This window comes from Panthera tigris, chromosome B4 (assembly GCF_018350195.1).
Source record: "Panthera tigris isolate Pti1 chromosome B4, P.tigris_Pti1_mat1.1, whole genome shotgun sequence".
NCBI classification, from domain to species: domain Eukaryota; kingdom Metazoa; phylum Chordata; class Mammalia; order Carnivora; family Felidae; genus Panthera; species Panthera tigris.
This window is the reverse complement of record NC_056666.1, coordinates 130,992,719-131,013,548: the sequence shown is the minus strand read 5'-3', so window position 1 is coordinate 131,013,548 and position 20,830 is coordinate 130,992,719. Positions and strand designations below refer to the sequence as shown.

The 20,830-nt window shown below is 45.6% G+C and overlaps 1 protein-coding gene across 5 annotated transcripts in view; it reads left to right on the top strand.

Moving 5' to 3' along the window:
- Nucleotides 1-20,830, top strand: part of FAM227A (family with sequence similarity 227 member A) — a 74,378-nt gene that overhangs the window by 47,561 nt on the left and 5,987 nt on the right. For 3 of the 5 annotated variants that reach the window (XM_042993270.1, XM_042993268.1, XM_042993272.1), the window contains 4 exons: nt 3,180-3,337; nt 5,300-5,452; nt 12,946-13,086; nt 20,375-20,448. In XM_042993270.1, coding sequence (XP_042849204.1) covers nt 3,180-3,337; nt 5,300-5,452; nt 12,946-13,086; nt 20,375-20,448 — 526 coding nt within the window. Of the gene's footprint in view, nt 1-3,179; nt 3,338-5,299; nt 5,453-12,945; nt 13,087-20,374; nt 20,507-20,830 lie in introns of all 5 variants that reach the window. The other 2 variants (XR_006220252.1, XM_042993271.1) reach the window with 2 other exon arrangements.

Below are 20,830 nucleotides of genomic sequence, written 5' to 3'. Positions count from 1 at the left end.
TGACTGACCAAGCTTATTGCACGTGCCCTGGTTCTAGCTGGGTGGGTGAGAGGCAGGCTCTGGAAGAAGCTGTGAAACCTCTGAAGACCCCCCTGATGGCCCTGCTAGTGGCCTTCACAGGGGAGCAAGAATTTTTTAAAACAATTTTTTAATGTTTATTTATTGTTTATTTATTTTTGAGAGACAGAGAGAGAGACAGAGAGAGAGAGAGAGAGAGAGAGAGAGAGAGAGCAAGCAGGGGAGGGGCAGAGAGAAAGGGAGACACAGAATTTGAAGCAGGCTCCAGGCTCTGCACTGTCAGCACGGAGCCCGAAATGGGGCTCGAACTCATGCACTGAGCGATCATGACCTGAGCCGGTCATATGCTTCACCCACTGAGCCACCCAGGCGCCCTGGGGGAGCAAGACTTTTGGCTTAAAGTCCCCACAAGCCTGAAGGCAGTGGAGGGCAGGTGAACTCCCTCCAGTGCAAGAATCGGGGGCTGTCAGGAAAGGAGGGTGGATTCTGGGCAGACAAAAGAACAAGTTTAGGATAAATGGGGAACGAGATTAGTGGACCCTGGGTCCACTTTGGAATCTTCTAGACTGTGGGAAACAATTTGTTTTTCACCAAATAAGTTCACTAAAGCAAAATGACCGCTTATCTGCCATCACCATCATTTCATAGAAGGAAGGTTATTAATACAAAAAAGCGGAAAAGGCAATCTCAGAATAAGAGAACGTCTTTAAAGTGAATACACTCACTTTAAGTCAGATTTACGACAATATTTTTTTCCTTCTTGCCCTCATTTCACTGGAGACCAGTGAACACAGACTTGCCCCCTCGTAGGCTGTAGGGTTTAGGAGTCTTGGGCTAAGTGATGTGCAGCTTCCTTACTAGCCCCAAGTTTCTGTGATCCCAGTGGGATCTTGCTGTTGAACAGTGATTCTCCATAGGGGCTGGAGAGGGGCAAGTTTGCCCCCTGGGAGACTTGGCCCCTGCCTGGAGACATTTCCAGTTGTCACAGCTGGGAGTAAAGGAGGAGATGGCATCCTACTGGCATCTAGAAACCAGGGATGCCGCCCAGCTTCCTACTATGCACGGGACAGCTCCCACCACCATCAGCTTTCTGGCCCAAGATGTCGAATGACGAGGTTCAGAGACTGTTATAGACAGAAGAAACATCTCAGGAAGCAATTCAAATCCAAAAAGGCTTAGAGAAGAGTGCACTCAGGTGTCGTCACAGCCCTTATGCAGGAGGCAGAGTTTTTTAGTTAAATTATAACTCCTTCTTTAAATTTTTTTTTTAACGTTTATTTATTTTTGAGACAGAGAGAGACAGAGCATGAACGGGGGAGGGTCAGAGAGAGAGGGAGACACAGAATCGGAAGCAGGCTCCAGGCTCTGAGCCATCAGCCCAGAGCCCGACGCGGGGCTCGAACTCATCACAGACCGCGAGATCGTGACCTGAGCTGAAGTCGGATGCTTAACCGACTGAGCCACCCAGGCGCCCCATATAACTCCTTCTTTAAATAAAATGTATTGCTTCTTTAACCCAACACCCCCCAACCACTGCAGAGACCTCTTAACCACTCCTCACATCCCCTCTCACCCACTGCAGGAGTTTCTCTGCATTGCACTCCTAGGGATCTGCAGAAAAATTAGTCCGATTACGTTGAGCCCCAGCTCAAACCTTCTGGTGGCTTCTATCACACTTACAAAAGATTGTGGTTCCTTACCTTTTCACAGACCACTTCATGGAAAAGATCCCTCTCCTCCCCCGTCTCCCTTCCTACCACCCTCCACCCTTTGCCCCACTTCTTTTTTTTTCTTTTTCTTTTCTTTTTTTTTTTTTTTTTAAAGATTTTAAGTAATCCCTATACTCAGTGTGGCCTCGAACCCACAACCCTGAGATCCGGGGTCAAGAGTCACATGCCAAGCGCCCCGCCTGCTTGATCCTTATCTGAAGCACTTATTATTCCATAATGTCATGTTATTCTTTTATTTGTTGGTTTGTTGATTGTCTTTGTCTCAACTGTAATGCAAGCTCCATTAGAATTTGTCTTCTCGGCTGAATCCCCAGCACCTAAAACAGTGTATACGCGTGGTAGGGACCCAATAAATATTTGCCGAATGAATCGTTACCATTTTGGTAACTATGCTTCCAGTCTCCTGTCTATCTTTTTTTTTTTTTTAACTGATTTATTTCATAGAAAAGATACAGGGGCACCTGGGTGGCTCAGTTGGTTAAGTGTCCAACTCTTGATTTCAGCTCAGATCATGATCCCACCATCATGGGCTCAAGTCCTGTGTCGGGCTCTGTGCTGAGCATGGAACCTGCTGGAGAGTCTCTCTCTCTCCCTCTGCCCCTCTCCCCAACTTGCACTCTTTAAAATAAATAAATAGACATTAAAAAAAAAAAAGAAAATACATAATACCATCTACCCAATTTTGCCTCTTGATTTTTTAAAATTTTATTTTAGAGACAGCACGTAAGCAGAGTAGAGGGGCAGAGAATCTCCGCACTGAGTGTGGAGCCTGACACGGGGCTCAATCCCACGACCCTGAGATCATGACCCGAGCCTAAATCGAGAGTCAGATGTTCAGCTAACTGAGCCACCCAGGCACCCTGCATCTTGTTTTTTTTTATTTTTTTTATTTTTTTAAATGTTTATTTATTTTTTGAGAGAGAGAGACAGAGCACAAGAGGGGGAAGAGCAGGGAGAGAGGGAGGCACAGAATCCGAAGCAGGCTCCAGGCTCTGAGCTGTCAGCACAGAGCCTGATGTGGGGCTCAAACTCATGAACCGCGAGATCATGACCTGAGCTGAAGTCGGACGCTTAACCAACTAAGCCACCCAGGCGCCCCGGTGCATCTTGATTTTTTAATCTTCTATCAGATATGAAACAGTTCCTTAGTATTGACTCTTCATAAACATTTTAATAGTGGCATAACTATTTCTTGGGGTAGAGACACCAACATCTTCTTGAACACTCAGTTTATTCTGATCTTTTGCCGTTGTAAATATCTATCTGATTTAGTACTTAAATCTTTTTTTTCTTTAATTGGTGTAATTTCTTTAGGATGGCATCCTAAAACTGGAGTTACTGGACAAAGAATAGGATGAGTACCTTTACATTTCTTAATACAGGCTGTAAAAATGACAATATCTTATTTTTCCCTCTCTCTTTCCTATTCAGTCTTACCCAGCCTGCAAAAGCCCCGAGCTGACTTTGAACTTCTTCAACATTTACGGGAAGAGCCCTCTGATTGTGCACTTCCTCCAGAACCACGCCAGTCTGCAGCAGCACGGCAAAGACGTGTTGATAGTCAGAAGGGAAAAAACCAAGAGCATCCCATATCCTTTCCTCCAGTGGGCAGGGCTCACGTTACGCCAGACCCCTGCTTCTCCCAGAAGCAAGGGTGTGGAGAGGTACCCAGCCCTGAGCACAGTGCTTGGCGCATAGTAGGTGCCCGTCAAGGGTAGCCATTGATAGGAGCCTAAGGGTCGTTTTAGTTCCAAATCTGCCTCATGAGCTAGCCGTGTAGGATCCTGGGCAAGTTAAATTTCCCTGTGTGCAAAATCTCTTCCTGTCTACCAGGGTGAATGCTAACTAGGTGTTCAAACATATTTTGGAGCTCAGTAATGCCTCCCAGAGGCTCACTGACCCTAGAGTGTGTATCAATCAGGATTTTGGGTCCAGGTATGGGTTTGTTCTAACCTCCTCCTCACACACACACCCCTCCTCCAGGCTCATCAGCAAATCCCCGGCCCTGTTGGCATTTATCTTAAAGATTGGGGAACCGGCTCAGATCTTAAGAAAACAGATGTGACATGTTGGTGTCCTGAGTCCTAGCAAGCAGTTTGCCATAGGGGGTCAGAACAGGGAATCCGATAAACCTGGACTCAAGATAACAACCCAACTGTTGACCAGCTGAGTGACCTTAGACAAGTCTCAGCTTCTCTCTTAGCCTTGTTTTTTTTTTGTTTGTTTGTTTGTTTTTTGTTTTTTTTTTTTTCCATCTATAAAATAGGATAACAACACCTGCCTTCTAGGGCTGTTATGCAGAATACAGGCACAACAGCCCTAAAGGCTTACCGTAGTGCCTGGCAGGTAACAAGTGCTTGAATGTTACCTGTCAATACACCATTTCCCAGCAGGAAGAGCTTTCAGAATGGACTGGGCAGCACTTGCCCGGTAGAGCTCATATCCCCAAATGTATTTATATGCCTATAGGCAGAGAATAATAGCTCACATTTCATAGCACTTTATTATTCATAGAACACTTTCCCATGTATCACCTCTTTGCTCAGTAGACAGTGGAATGCAGCGGAAGGAGCCTGGGCTGGGGACACATAGCCCCAGATTTGAGTCCCAACTCAGCAAGCCGCCGGCCTTAAGGTCTCGTGTGCACAGTTTAACCTCTGAGCTCAGTGTCTTGATCAGCTCCTTCCTCAAATAGGGATAATCATACCAAACCAATAGAGTTGTGACCAGGATTCTGTGGTAGATGGCTGGCTCTAAATAGGTAATAACTATCGTAATTATTATTAACATCATCTAAGGTAGGAATGATTATCCCTATTTTACAGAGGAGAAAATGGAGACGTAGACAATGACTTATCTTGACTTGAGATCCCAAACTTGTGAGATGCTGATGGATCCAGAAGGGGTAGAGAGGGAGGGGGAGGCACAGAAGTGGGGGAGGCACAGAGGATTTTTCAATGTACACACATGATATAGAGGATGAGCCCTTGGGACGGAAAGGAAAGGAAAGTTGGAATCCCTTCCTCTTGGCCACTGTGACAATAGAGTAAGAATTGTATTTATGTGTTTATTTTTTGCTGAAGCGTAGCTGGCTTACAATACTGTAATAGTTTTGTGTGTGCAACACAGTGACTTGACAATTCTATACATTATGAAGCACCTCCCACAATAAGTGTAGTTACCATCTGTCACCATACAGAGTGGGAATTTTAGATGGCAGTCCCAAGAAAGCATTTCCTATCGCTTCTCGGCCTTTTGGCTAAGATCAAGTGAAGAAAGCATTTCCTAGCCTTTCCACCAGCGGGAGGAGAGAAGGGCTTTATTGGGGAGGATAGCCTCTTGCCTTCCAAAGTAGGCCATGGTCAAAGAGCAGGAGTCATTTCCTGCTCAGATTCCAGTGGTCTGGTCCAGAAGCAGGTCATTTTCCCCACTCTGCCTTCTCACCACCCCGCCCTCCCGGCCCGGCCATGCACGAGGCCATCCCGCTGATCAGGCTCAGAGTCCATAATACCAACTGGCAGTGTGGCAGTTTCCTTGACGGCTGAAGCCACTGAGTCCATCCTGACGTATGCCGAGGTCATCGAACTGACCCTGATCAACATGAAGAAGCGGAAGGAAAACCTTCGCGAGCTGAACTGGCTCCACTGGAATGAATGGAGTTATTTTCATGAATACCTAAAGGCACTACAAGAAAACTTCCTCAGGTATTTAAGGGCTTTAGGGCAGGGGCATTGTTTGAGCGCCTGTCTGTTGTCACACGTGGCCGGTTTTAATTGGAGGCCTAGCCCTGGGACTATCTTTTTTTTAAGTTTATTTATTTTGAGAGAGAGAGAGAGAGAGTGGGGAGGTGGGACAGAAAGGGAGAGAGAGAGAATCCCAAGCAGGAGCAGGCTGCGAGCTGTCAGTGCAGAGCCCAACGCAAGGCTTGATCCCACGAACTGTGAGATTATGACCTGAGCCGGAATCTAGAGTCGGATGCTTAACCGACTGAGCCACCAGGTGCCCCTAGCCCTGGGACTCTCTTAAGCACATTCAGCTTTCTTGTGGTTAGAATGTAAACCCCAGAAAAACAGAGACCGGATCTTGCCTTGAAAGTTATTTTTTTCTTAAACTACAACATCATTTATGTTCAGTGAGAAGAAACAAACAGACCTGGAAAAGCACCTGGCCAACATTTTTCTAGAAAAAGACCTAGTCTTTTCTCCTGGGTCCGTAGAGGTGTATCTCTAAACAATCTAGTTTACAATCTAAACAATCTGTCAACCTAGTTTTTAGACTTTTTTTCCTGCTTAGCAGTGCATTATGGATATTTTCCTGTGCCTCCAGCCATTTGCAATATTTTTAATTTATTTAGAAAATGTTCAGACCTTCCAGAAATGTTAAAAGAACAGTGCAGTGAACATTGTATGCCCTCACTGTGTTCACCAGTTTTTCACATTTTGCCACATTTTCTTTCTCTCTCTAGTAATTAGGTCAAATTCATTTCCCCAGTGGTGCCCAGAATATCCTTTTTGGTCCTACTTTGACTGCTTCCCAGTCAAAGATTGGGAATTATAATTTTTGTGATATCACTTTGGTGTCTTTTAATCTATACCGGTGCTCTTCCTCCATCTTTGTTATGATTCCCTGAATCAATTATTACATTATTAGTTTCTTATGACATAGATTTTTTTGAAAGACTCAAGCCACATTCTGGATTTCTCTGATTATTCCTTCAGGGTATCATTTATTCCAATATATCCTATATTTCTTTAAAATTTTTTTTTCATGTTTATTTTATTTTTGAGAGAGAGAGAGAGAGAGAGAGAGAGAGAGCCTGAGTGGGGGAAGGGCAGAGAGAGAGGGAGACACAGAATCAGAAGCAGGCTCCAGGCTCTGAGCTGTCAGCCCAGAGCCCGACGTGGGGCTCGAACTCAGAAATGGCGAGATGGTGACCTAGGCTGAAGTCAGATGCTTAACCCACCCAGGCGCCCCTATCCTATATTTCTTGTAGATGGGACTTCGGGGCTATCCTAGGTGCTTGATAGGATTCAGATAAGATCTTTTTGCCAAGAACACCTCATAGACAATGTTGTGAATACACACTGCACAACACCGGGGGACACTCGGTGTCAGGTCAGCCAGACCCGTGGTCTCTGCCAGGCCTCTCCACCGTAGACTCCATTTTTGTGTCGTTAGTCTGTAATAAGCGACGTGATTCCTTGAGACTGGATGAATAGGTTCTCCCCACATCTTCGCCCAGTGGTTTTAGCATCCCTGGATGGTCTTTGCCCGAATCAGTTCTTATATTTGGGTTTGCAAAAGGGCCATCTTCCGCCTCCACCATCCCCTCCCCATTTAATAGCTGGCACTTCTCTGTAAAGAAGAGATCACCTTCTTTCGCTCCTTGTGTCTCTCCCTCTCGTGTCTTCTTCGCCCGCTCCCGTAACTCTTTCACAGGGACATCCTGGCCACAAAGGAAGCTTAGGAAACATCTGGCAAAGAGAAATTAGATGTCCATGACTGGACCAGAGCAGGACCCGCTGGGCACTTCATTACCCAAAATAACACTGGATTCAGGGAGCAAGGGAGAGAAAGAGAGAATGGCTGTTGGCTAGGCAGCTGTCTGTATCTGCCATAATAGGAGAGAAAGACAACTATGAACACATAGGTAACTACTTCAGATACCAAGTGATATAGTGGCGTTAGTTTCAAAACATGATCCACGCACACTCACAAAAAACCCGGTAAACACCAGAACCACAAAAATGCAGTTCAGCCTAAATGTTCACCAAAAGGTGATTGGTTAACAAGCTGTCATATGTGCATATCTGCAGCCAGGAAAAATGGCACTGTGAATTTAATGCTCTTATTTCATAAGGAAGGATGGTCACAACATATTATTGAGACCAAAAAAAAAAAAAAAAAAAATCAGGATGTGGGGTGCCTGGGTGGCTCAGTCAGTTGAACGTCTGACTCTTGATTTCAGCTCAGATCATGATCCCAGGGTCATGGGATCAAGCCCCGTGTCAGGCTCAGCACTAAGCATGGAGTCTGCTTAAGATTGTCTGCCTGTCTCTCTTTCTCAAAAAAAAAAAAAAAGATAGTTAAAAAAAATCAGCCTGTAAAATAGTGTGTGTGATAGACACAGTTATTTATCCCCATTTTACAGAAGTCGAGGTCAAGGACAGAACCTTAGAGGGCCATCACATATATGGGGAGGACAAAATATGGGGCAGAGGAGGAGTGGCCAGAAGGAAAGGAGAGCCTGTAGGCCAAGATGCACCAACCATGAGGCCAAGGCAAGAAAGGGTTAAGGGAAGCCGTGATCAGCAGTGGGCGTGCCAGCTGGAGAAGCCTGGGGCTGAGACAAGTTTGGTGATTAGGTAGAGGGTGGTCTTAGCAGGGCTGAAGCCGGACACCACAGTCTGGGACCTTAGGGGCAAGGTGTGGACCCCCAGGGGTGAAGGAGACCACTAAGAAGCAGAAGGAACAAAATTCTGTACCAAAAAGGGCAAGGTTGGATGGTGAGTAACAGGGCTGTTTAAATGTAAAGTGGTTCCGACTTCAGCCAGGTCACGATCTCGCGGTCCGTGAGTTCGAGCCCCGCGTCAGGCTCTGGGCTGATGGCTCGGAGCCTGGAGCCTGTTTCGGATTCTGTGTCTCCCTCTCTCTCTGCCCCTCCCCCGTTCATGCTCTGTCTCTCTCTGTCCCAAAAATAAATAAAAAACGTTGAAAAAAAAAATTTAAATGTAAAGTGGAAGATACAAGCCTGTGTGAAGGGGGAGAGATGGGAGTTGCAGGTGAGGGAGGAGAGGGTCAGGATGGGGAAGCGAGGGGACCCGGAAACGCTCTCCAGGACTCTCCTTGCTTCTGCCTTCGTTACCTTAGTTCCATATGCTTTGTTTCTTCTATACTTTGTTTCTTCTTTACTCATCTTTCCAACAGATTTTCAGCCACTTCTACGCACCAGGTGTTATGTCCTGTTTAGAACATACATGTCTGTCTCTCCCAATACTTGCAACAATCCTTGAAGGTGGGATCCTTGGAATGACAGCGGCTAGGGTCGGGATGGAAGGGTTTTTATTTGCTGGCTTTGTGATGTCGGGCCGGTCACATGTATTCAGTTTCTTTGTTGGTTAAATGAAGATAGTATTTCCTACTTTGGAGAGTGGCACCGATCAAGTAAAATAAGGCACATAAAGCCTGTTTACAGGGCCAAGCCCACAGTAGGTAATTGGACCGCTTAGAATAAGGCTTAGCTTCGAGTGACAAAAGAACTCAAAATAGTGGCTAAAACAGGATACAAATTTATTTCTGCTGTTTAAAAGGAGTCCAGTAGATATGGCAGGTTGCAGTGTCAGGGACCCAAGTCCCTTTTGCCTTATTTCTCCATAATCCTTCGCCCATGGTTCAGCTTCATAGTCTAAGATAGCTGCTCAAGCTCCAACCAACAGGTCCACGTTCCAGCCAGTAAAAAGGAAGCTAAGTCCGAAGAAATGCATTCCTCCTGTGAGTCCCATGCAAACCTTCCATTTTTCATTCCATTTTTCATTCCATTGAACAGAAAGAGTCACACCTAGCTGTGGCATTAGCAAGGCGAAAATAATTTAGGGCTCATACTACATTTATTGAACATTACATCTACAGTGTATTTATTTCAGCGATGTATAAGGACATCCTTGTCTAATAAAGGCATCCTTATCAGGTGAATTATAGTGTAGATATTTTAAGACAGGAGAAGCTTTGTAATTGTGTGTGAGCAATCTCATTGCTAAATATACCCACTTTTTGTTGGAGAAGGCATTTAATGAAGTGATTCTAAAAATTTTGTCTACAGAGGAAAATGGTGGCCTCAAAACACATCTGTGCTGTCAGACATCAGGGCAGGGCTACCCTTGGGGAAGTAGGATCTGACTGAGCAGGATATGGTTGTGGGGGCCTCTGGGGAGCAGGCAGTGGTCTGTTTCTTGACCTGGGTGCTGGTTGTGGATGGGCTCAGTACACAAAAACTCCTTGAGCTGCACATTTAGAGTCTATGAACTCTTTGGTATCTATGTTCTAAAGGAACATATTAAGGAATTCCTTTTCCTGGTGTGTTCCTTTCCCTTGAAATACTACAGTGGCTTTGCAGTTACCTTAGTTTTTAAAAGACTCCCATCTGAAAGAGATCCATAATGAAGCGTTGATGGATGCAACTACACGGTGTCTGGGATTTGCTTCAAGATAACCCATTTGGGGGCCGTCTGGGTGGCTCAGTCAGTTAAGAAACTGACTCTTGATGTCGGCTCAGGTCATGATCTCGCGGTTGTGAGACCGAGCCCCGTGTTGGGCTCTGTGCTGACAGCACGGAGCCTGCTTGGGATTCTCTCTCTCTCTCTCTCTCTCTCTCTCTCTCTTGCTTTCTCTGTCTCTCTGCCCCTCCCCAGCTCACGTGCACATGCGTGCGCTCTCTCTCTCTCTCTCTCAAAATACATAAACATTTTAAAAAATAATAAAAATAAATAAAATAACCCATTTGGGGTGGGAATGGGGAATGCAAAGGGAGTAATAAATGAATCAAGATTAACCTGTTGGTAACTACTGAAGTTAGTCTAATGGATAAATGGTGTTAATTATGCAATTTTCTTTACTTTTATATATATTTTTTGAGGTTTTTTTTTTTTGTTTTTTTTTTTGTTTTTTTTTTAATGGTAGCCGTAACAAAAAACCAAAAGGTGACCCATGTCCTTTGGAGTATTACTTGCAGGTGGGCTAGGACTCCTCTGGGACCTCAGTTACCACTTACAGAGCATGTCAGTTAGGAGAACTGTTTTTGAAGTCGGACAGACCAAAGCTCTGTCTCTCTCTCTGCATGAATTAGGTCCATCACGTAGCCTGTGTGAGGCTTGGATACCATCTGTAAAACAGGGACACTGATTGTTCTCACAGGACAGTTGTAGGTGAACGGCGTTCCGTTGTAGATATCTAGCTCTGCGCCTGGCTCAGAGGAAGGGCTCAGTAAATGAAGGCTGTCAGAGATCGTACCCGCAAGCCCACATCACGCAGAACAGGACTCGGAGTTGAAAGTTTGTAGTGGGGGGAGACCCGGAGCAGCCCCCCTTAGAAAAAGCAATCCAGGAGTCCCTGCTGTAGGTGGAGGAAGAGCCTAGTCTGCCGGTGCCGGTGGAGTGTGTGGACCGAGGGGGCCGGGTCACTGGCTGCCGGAGAACTTCGTTTACATGTGAGTGCAGAGCCCCGATCCTCACGCTTGTCCGGGGGCAGAGCACCCACCATTCGGAATGCTCTTTGCAGAACCCCGTGAAAGGTTTCAACATACGATTCTGTCCCACAAACTAAAGATGCTTTTCCAGTGGAAAATACGGGCCTAAGGCACGCGTGGGCTTCAACAGCTCAAGAAATAACAGTATAGAAAATATTACCGAGGAATTACGTCAACGCCTTTCCGTCAGAAAACGTGATCGTAACAAGGACACGTGCAATTTGCTGTCCCTCGCCTCTTCGTTGTACGCAGAAGCAGGCTCCCCAGGGTTAAGAAAAGTTGTGGCGGAAGATCCCCAACGTAAGAATGTTGTTGCAGCAGAATTTCTTCCTTTGACGTAGGAAAAGATGCCCATTGTTGGGATAACCATTGGTTTTGATACAGGCGGGCTGAGTCCGAGGACCCAGGGAAGGTCCCCCAGGACCAGCCGAAGGGGTCCTTGACTTCGCGCAGGATAGAAATCAAATGCAAGCCAGAGAAAGTGAAAAGACTTTATTGAATAGTGTCAATGACAGGTAGAGAATAGCAGATGGATTGTCTGGGAGACTTGGAAAGGAAAGGAGAATGAGTCTCATCACTGCTTGGGGTTAGGGGCTTATATTGGAAAGGGGTCTAAGGTACGTGTTTCTTCAGGAGTCCAGGGTGGCGTCCGATCAGAGGTGTCAGAACAACAGGTTCCATAAATTCCCGACAGTAGAGATATTGATGCCAGTGTCAGCCTGGAACGTGTTTGGGATCCGGCTCCTCTTAGACATTATCGGGTGTCTGGGGGCCAAGGGCAAAACTCAGACAAGAATTAACTTTCTTACTTCCCCCTAAAAGTGGGAACACAGCTTCTTTGGCTCATGCAGAAATGAGACCTAGCAGAAAAACAGCAGAGACGGAGCCTTTCTAAAATGGAGACCCTTCAGCCTCCCTACCTCAGTTTAGGCCAAGTTCAATGCTGGTTTTTAAAATTTTTTTTTTTTAACGTTTATTTATTTTTGAGACAGAGAGAGACAGAGCATGAACGGGGGAGGGGCAGAGAGAGAGGGAGACACAGAATTGGAAGCAGGCTCCAGGCTCTGAGCCGTCAGCCCAGAGCCCGACGCGGGGCTCGAACTCACGGACCGCGAGATCGTGACCTGAGCCGAAGTCGGACGCTTAACCGACTGAGCCACCCAGGCGCCCCACAATGCTGGTTTTTTAATACGAGTCCTTCTGCATCTATCCTGCGTCAGCAGAGAAGTATCTGACAGCATCTTAATTCGCACGGATACATTTCTATTGCTATTTTGTCTACCTTGAGTGCCCATACCTGCTTCTTCATCAAGTAAATGTCCACTCACATTTCAAAAGTCAGCTGGTTTGTCATCCAATTCATCATTCCAAAAGTGTGCCACACACTTATCTGACACACTCCGCCGAAAACCTTCTTCTGTAAGAACACCAGGAGGAGTAGCCGGTATTTACTGGGCACTTCCTTTATTTATTACGTACCAGACACTATGCTAAGCACTTGACCTGTATAGCAACTCAATCAATCCTCACCACAACCCCACTTCCTATTATCACCGTGTTGAGATGGGTCCCCTGGACTGGAGAGCTTAAGTAATCTGCCCAAAGTCACACAGCAAGTGGGAGCGCCCCAACCTGAATTCAGCTTGCCCTCAAAACTCAGCTTTCTTTCAGATCATTGATTTCTTCACCTGTCCTCCTAATTTGAGTGTGTGTTCCTTGAGTTTAGGAACCACATCTTCTCTAGGTCTCCAAGGGCTGATATGACCCCTACAGCACACAGCAGGGGCTCATGACCGAGTTGTTGGTATGGAGTCAGCTCTCCACTTTAGTCAGCTGCTTTTAAATGAGTACATTTGTAAATACTTGTCTCTCTTTACGTATGAAAATAGGAGTGAAAAGATCATGTGGACTCTTGAGGTTTTTTTTCATTATGTGCCATTGTGATTTCCCCCACAGGGAGGTGAAGAATATCGATCAGAGAGCATTGGATCAAAAGAAGGCAAATCGCATGTTCATCCAACCTTCAACCTTCATTGAAGAGTCCCCCGACAAGAAATTTAGAGGAAGCCATGAGAGGGAGATGGCGTTTATTTCAAGGTTTGTTCTGTTTTTCTTTCTTTTTTTTCTTTTTTTTTTTTTTGGATGTTTATTTATTTTTGAGAGAGAGAGAGAGAGGCAGAGAGAGAGGGAGACACAGAATCCGAAGCAGGCTCCTGGTTCCGAGCCATCAGCACAGAGCCTGATGCGGGGCTTGGACTCACGAACGGTAAGATATGACCTGAGCTGAAGTCACATGCTTAACAGACTGAGCCACCCAGCTGCCTCTTTCTTTCTTTCTTTCTTTCTTTCTTTCTTTCTTTCTTTCTTTCTTTCTCCTTCTTTCTTTCTCTCTCTCTCTTTCTTTCCTTCCTTCCTTCCTTCCTTCTTTCTTTCTTTTTCTTTTTCTTTTTTGTTTTGTTCTAATGTTTATTTATTTTTGAGACACAGAGAGAGAGCTCATGCGTGCAAGTGGGGGAGGGGCAGAGAGAGGGAGGCAGAGGATCAGAACCAGGCTCTGCGCTGACAGCAGAGAGCCCGATCTGGGGCTCTGACCCGAGAACCATGAGATCATGACCTGAGCCGAAGTAGGACCGTGTGACCGACTAAGCCACCCAGGTACCCCTCAAGGTTTGTTCTAACAAAGACCGTGGAAAAGTGGAAATGTGACCACTGTCAGAATTCTTAATGATGTGGAAATGTTGGGGTTCAGAGCCAACGGCCAAGAAAGAATTTTTGAGACATCTTTGGTGCAAAAAGGTGGTTTTACTAAAGCAGGGGGACAGGACCAGTGGACAGAAAGAGCCGCACTGGGGTCCTCAGGGGTGACTGATCATATACTTGGAAGTGAGGTAAAGACAAGGGGACTTTTCCAAAAGGTTTTTCATATGCTAAGGAAGGCTCACATCCAGGAAGCTTAGCTATCGTCAAGCTAAAGTTGTTTTTCCTGCTAGCAAAGCATGGACATTAAGACTGTTGGAAGTTCCTGGAGGAACGTCACACTCTGCCTGTCTCAAGGACCTGTCAATGGGCTGCGGGTTATAAGGAAATTTAATTTTATCTACATTTCTTCCTGCCTTTGTTCCCCACATCACTAATACGTGGAAAAGAGCACATGAAGGTTTACTCACTTTTATGTGTTATTCACCCAACTCTCATTTTCATTATAATTCATGGTAGTAGCAGTGAGGTTTGGGAGTGAAGGGGGGGGGGTATGTTTGTGGGGTTTAGAGCTGACAGCCAAGAAAGAACTCTTGAAGACATCTTTGGTGCAAAAATGTGGTTTTAGCAAAGCACAGGGACAGGACCTGGGGGCAGAATAGCTGCGCAAGTGTGGGCTTGACTATTTTATGAAGTAGGGGGTGAGAGAGTCCAGAGGTAGTTTCCAAAGAGACTTTCAGGGGCGCCTGGGTGGCGCAGTAGGTTAAGCGTCCGACTTCAGCCAGGTCACGATCTCGCGGTCCGTGAGTTCGAGCCCCGCGTCAGGCTCTGGGCTGATGGCTCGGAGCCTGGAGCCTGTTTCGGATTCTGTGTCTCCCTCTCTCTCTGCCCCTCCCCCGTTCATGCTCTGTCTCTCTCTGTCCCAAAAATAAATAAAAAACGTTGAAAAAAAAAATAAAAAATGTTCAAAGAGAATTTCATATGCTAAAGACTCACAGATTCCTGGGGCGCCTGGGTGGCTCAGTCGGTTGAGCGTCCGACTTCGGCTCAGGTCATGATCTCGCGGTCCGTGAGTTCGAGCCCCGCGTCGGGCTCTGGGCTGACAGCTCAGAGCCTGGAGCCTGTTTCAGATTCTGTGTCTCCCTCTCTCTGACCCTCCCCCATTCATGGTCTGTCTCCCTCTGTCTCAAAAATAAATAAACATTAAAAAAAAAAATTTAAAGACTCACAGATTCCTGGAAGCCTAGCTATTATCAAGCTAAGGTTGTTTTCCCCTCTGGCAAAACATTAACATTAAGACAGTAGGGGGTTCCTGGAGGAATGCTATTATACTCTGTATTTGCCTCAAGTATCTGTCAATGGGCTGCAGGTTATAAAGAAATCCAGTGTTACCTGCCATTTCCTTCTTGCCTTTGGTCCCCAGATCCCTATGGAGGGGTGATGTTGGGGCTCCAGGAAACTGAGTCTCTAGGTTTCTAGAGATGAGGCTATTGATAAGATTGCCTTTTGCTTCTAATTTAGTAAGATATTTGTCAACTGATAGATATTCTATCGTTTGTTTTCTGTCCTTTGTCCTTTCCTGTGTTTGGGTAGCAGGGAGTGTCCAAGGAATATCATACATATCCCCCCTGGGAGGAGGGGTTTGTGCTAGCTTGTGCTTGGCCCTCCGCTTGCCTTAGGCTCCCTCATCAGTAGTAAGAGTTACCAGTGATTTTGTACCTCCTCTGTGCCAAGCATTTGTACTTTATGAACTGTACGTCAGTTCAAACCAGCTCTAGCGGGGGAAAGTCCAGTGGCTTCAATAACTGGGAAGGCCACAGACAGGCCGGCTGCAGGCATGTTGGACCTAAGGGCTCAATGACATTTTAGGTTCTCTCTCTCTCTCTTTTTCCCTCCCACCCCCTTTCCCTCTTTGTGCTGGCTTGTTTTCCAAGCTGCCTTTGCCTACAGAAAAAGAGGGCCACAGACAGCCCCAAGTCTATGTTCTTACTGTCTATGACCTCAGAGGAAGAGGGACATTCTTTCCCAGCCTCTATAAACCAAGCTTCATAAAAGTCTGATGGCTCTGCTTGGGTAATGGCCCTACCGATCTGTGTATAACACAGTATTTAAGTATTCTTGAACACTGTGTTCAAGAAACAGTGCTATTTGATTAGCCAGGCCTGAGTGTCCCTGTGGCCTGAGAGAGCAGGGCACAGTCAGTGACATAAGTTGAATGGGTGAGATGCCATCAGACAAAGATAACATGCCTACTTTATATCTCATCAAACCCTATTAGATATCATCACTGATGGGGTTTGGGGATGATGGTGGGGTTCAGAGCTGATGGCCAAGAAAGAATTCTTAAAGACGTCTTTGGTGCAAAAAGGTGATTTTGTTAAAGCACGCACGGGGACAGGACCCTTGGGCAGAAAGAGCTGCACTGGGGTCGTACCCGAGTAACTAACTGTATACCTTCAGGTTGGGAGGGCGTTATGGATAGAGTAAGTCTCTAAGATATTTTGGAAGCAAGGTTTCCAGGACCTTGAGGGGCTAGCTGTGTTAGGCAAATGCCATTTGTTACGGTTTAGTAAAACCTCGGTCATGAGACCCTTCAGATGTATATCAGGGGGTCATACGCTTGGAGTAGGATTGCCAGCATATATCTTGGGGGAGTTGAGATAAAGGAAGTTTCGAAAGGAATTTTTATATGTTAAGGTAGACTTACGGGATCCTGGAGGTTGGGATAATGTTAAGCCAAGATTCCCTTTCGTCCCTAGCAAAATGTCATCATCGAGGCAGCTGAGCTCCTAGAGGGAGGTCACTCTGCCCGCTTCAAGGACTTGTCAGTGGGCTGTAGGCAGCAGGGAGTTTAATTCTTTTTGCCTTTGTTTCTCACATCACCATGGCAAGTACTTAAACCCCCTTACATCTATTTTTTTTAATCTTTTAATTATTTTTGAGAGAGAGAACATGAGCGGTGGAGGAACAGAGAGAGAAGAAGAGACAGAATCTGCAGCAAGCTGCAGGCTCTGAGCTGTCAGCACAGAGCCCGAAGTGGGGCTCGAACCCACAAACCGCGGGATCATGACCTGAGCCGAAGTCAGAGCTTCACCGACGGAGCCACCCAGGCGTGCCCCAAACCCCCTTACATCTCGATGAGGGTGATATTAGGGCTCCAGGAAACGGAGTCTATAGGTTTCTGGAGATTAGGCTTGGATAAGATTGCCTTTTTCTTGCAGTTGACTGTTATCGGTAGACTGAAGGAGACTCCTGTCCTGCATGACTGTGACCTCTATCAGTCAGCCATCTTGCTTCTTTCCTTTTCCCCTGTTCTTGGGCAACCAGAAGTGTCCGAGGAATATCACACATTCCCACCTGGCAGGGGTGGGGGGTTGCTGTTAGTCTGTACTTTGCCCTCGGCTCCCCCCACCCCCCCATCAATCACTTCCATTTTACTGAATGGAAAACCGAGGCACTGACAAGCCAAGTAAACACTGACTGAAGGCCTACTGTGCCAGGTCCTAAAGATACAAAGAAACAAATACAGGCAAACCTTGTTTTGTTGCTCTGTGCTTTGTGGCACTTTGCAGACGCTGCATTTTTTTTTTTTTTTTTTTTTTACAAATTGAAGGTTTGTGGCCCCTGTACATGGATGGAACAAGCCTATTAGCGCCATTTTTCCCAACAGCGTTTGCTCACTTCCTATCTCTTTTTGGTAATTCCTGCAGTATTTCAAACTTTTTAATTATATTTGAATTACTGCAATCTCACGATAAGACTTTTTTTTTTAATTTTTTTTTTTTAACGTTTTATTTATTTTTGAGACAGGGAGAGACAGAGCACGAACAGGGGAGGGTCAGAGAGAGGGAGACACAGAATCCGAAACAGGCTCCAGGCTCTGAGCTGTCAGCACAGAGCCCGACGCGGGGCTCGAACTCACGGACTCACGGTAAGACTTTAATGGACGAGCAATTGGTTGTAGGGATGAGCATCCGCTCCTGGTGAAGACACTGTGAAGATTGTTGAAATGACACCAAAGGATTTAGAGCATTCCGTGAACTTAGTTGATAAAGGGCTCCGGTTTTGAAAGAAGTTCTATGGGCAAAATGCTATGAAACAGCACTGCATGCTACAGAGAAATCATTTGTGAAAGGAAGAATCGATCCACGTTGCAAACTTCACCATTGTCTTATTTTAAGACATTGCCACAGGGGCGCCTGGGTGGCTCCGTCGGTTAAACATCTGACTTCGGCTCGGGTCACGATCTCAAGGTTTGTGAGTTCGAGCCCCGTGTCAGACTCTGTGCTGACAGCTCAGAGCCTGGAGCCTGCTTCGGTCTACGTCTCCCTCTCTCTCTCTCTCTCTGCCCCTCGCCAACTCATGCTCTGTCTCTCTCTATCGCTCTCAAAAAATAAACATTAAAAATTTTTTTTAAAAAAAGAAAAGAAGTTGCCACAGCCACCCAGCAGCCTTCAGTAACCACCACCCTGATCAGTCAGCAGCCATCAACACGGGCGGCAAGACCCTCCACCAGCAAAAAGATTACCACCTACTGAAAGCTCAGAGGATGGTTAGCATTTTTTAGTAATAAAGTATTTTTCAGTCAGGCTAGGTACATTGTTTTCTTAGATATAATGGTATTGCACACTTAATAGACTGCAGTATAAGCTAAGTGTATTTTTTATATGCACCAGGGAAACTGAAACAATAATTTACTAGCATTATTGCAATATTCACTTTATTGCAGTAGTCTGGAACCAGACCTGCAATATCTCAGAGATATGCCTCTATTTTTAAAAATATTACTTTAAGTGCTGTGTTATAATAATTGTTACTATTACTTTATAATATCATGGAGGTCTAATTTACCATAAAATTTGCCCATTTTAAGCAGACGATTCAATTAATTTTAGTAGATTTACAGAGTTTTGCAACAACAGCTGCTACAATCCAGTGTTAGAACTTTTTCATTATCCCAGAAAGATCCTTCATGCTTGGTTGTAGTCAATCTGTTACCCTCTCCGTTTTCAATTATCTCTCTGGAAATGACATATAATATTGCCACTTTATTTCAAGAGCCAGATATTACGGTGATGTTAGTTTCAAAGGAGACTGGGAAATGTACTTTAAAAAAAAAATCTGGACATATTACCATCTTAGACAAAAACTGACTCCGTCGCTAAAGAAAAAGGGAGAGTGGATGATGGGTTGGTAACTAACCATCTCTGTCACAGATAGATCGTGTTATACTCTCCATTTTTGAGAAGAAACCAAAGCTTAATGGGTTGAGAAACTTAGCCAAGGAAACTTTCCAATCTTTTTTTTTTTTTTAAGTTGATTTATTTATTTTGAGAGAGAGCGAGAAAAAACACGAGTCGGGGAGGGGCAGAGAGAGGGAGACAGAGAATCCCAAGCAGGCTCTGTGCTATCCCCGCAGAGCCAGACTCAGGGCTTGATCTCCTGAACCACGAGATCATAACCTGAGCCAAGATCAAGAGTCCCACGCTCAACCAGTAGAGCCACCAAGGCACCCTGGAAGCCTTCCAGTCTTAAAGGTTACAATTTTAATTTTCCTCTTAAAGAGGAGAAGACCACAATTTTTTTTTTCCTTTTTTAAAAAATTTATTTTAGAGCGGCACCTGGGTGGCTCCGTCATTAAGCATCTGACTTCCACTCAGGTCATGATCTTGTGGTTCATGAGTTTTGAGTCCCACATCTGGTGAACTCATGCCCCGCTTCAGATGAGCTCGAGCCCTGCTTCTCTCTCTCTCTCTCTCTCTCTCTCTCTCTCTCTCTCTCTCCCCCCTCCTGGGATTCTCTCTTTCTCTCTGCCCCTCGCTCACTTGCGCTCTCTCTCTCTTTCAAAAAAAAAAAGTATTTTAGAGAGAGAAAGCGTGTGAGCAAGGGGAAAGGGCAGAGCAAGAGAGAAAGAGAGAGAGAATCTCAAGCAGGCTCCATGCTGAGAATGGAACCCGACACAGGGCTCAATCCCACCACCCTGGGATCGTGACCTGTGTGGAAATCAGGAGTCGGACACTCAACCAACTGAGCCACCCAGGCACCCCCAGAATTTGTTGATAATGGCAGTTTGACATGAGACCCACCGGCTTGAACCGCGGAATCTCCCAGGATCGATAGTGACTCACTGATCTATCAGAAAGGATCCCTCTGATACCCACCTTAGATTCTCGGAAATATAAAAAGCCAACTCATTTTAATTTACGAATATTGTTGCTCCCCCCGACTTTCCCATCTTCTACTTACTTCTTAATCTAGTAACTCCTAGCTGACCCTTAAAACCCAGCTCAGGTGTTACCTCCAGGAAGACTTCCCTGACTTGCCTACTCGGGGTGCTCATTGTGTGCCCTGCACTCTCCTGATCGTGCCCCACAGAACATAGCCTACTTAGTCACAGACTTGCCTGTCCGCTTGTCCATCTCCCCAGAGTGACGATTTGGGGAGCTCTCTCAAGAGAGCTTGTTTCCTTAGGGGCCAAGTTCAGTGCCTGGCACCCAGCAGGCCCTCAGTCAGCGCTCAGAAGATGCATGAGGGGACCCTGCGCCAGTCATTTGCTGTTTGCCGTTGTCATTGGTTCATTTGTCAGCTTTTTCTTTCACCATCCATCAAGATTCCAGCGCAACCTTTGAAGAAACCACACGGGGTTTTGGATCTGAGTTTTGTAAAGTCTTTTTGGTTTCCCCCACAGGAAGGGAAAGGAGGGGAGGAAGCGAGAAGCAAGACAGAAGTTGAGCCTCTCTCCCTCGTCACTCTCAAGCCCTGGTTAGTTCTCTTCCCTGGGACTAGGAAGCTCCTGCAGGAGCCCAGATATTTCCGCCAGGTAGGGTAAAACAAGAGGAGCAAAAGGAAACTGTAGCCAAAGACTGAGAAACAGAAACAGGGAAACACTCCACGATAGTTTTACAGTTTTTCCGAGGCTGAGTGAAAAGCAGAAGTGGTTTTTGGTTTCGTTTTTATTTTGTTTGTTTTTTTTTTTTTTTTTTTGCTTGGCTAACCACATTTACTCACGCATTTACTCTTTCGCCCATTATCTTATTTAAAATACTACAACTAACAGTGTTTTATTATACTATGATAAGGGCCACCGTTTATTAACTAAACACATTAAGCTCAACACGCTACAAACATCACCTCATTTTAACCT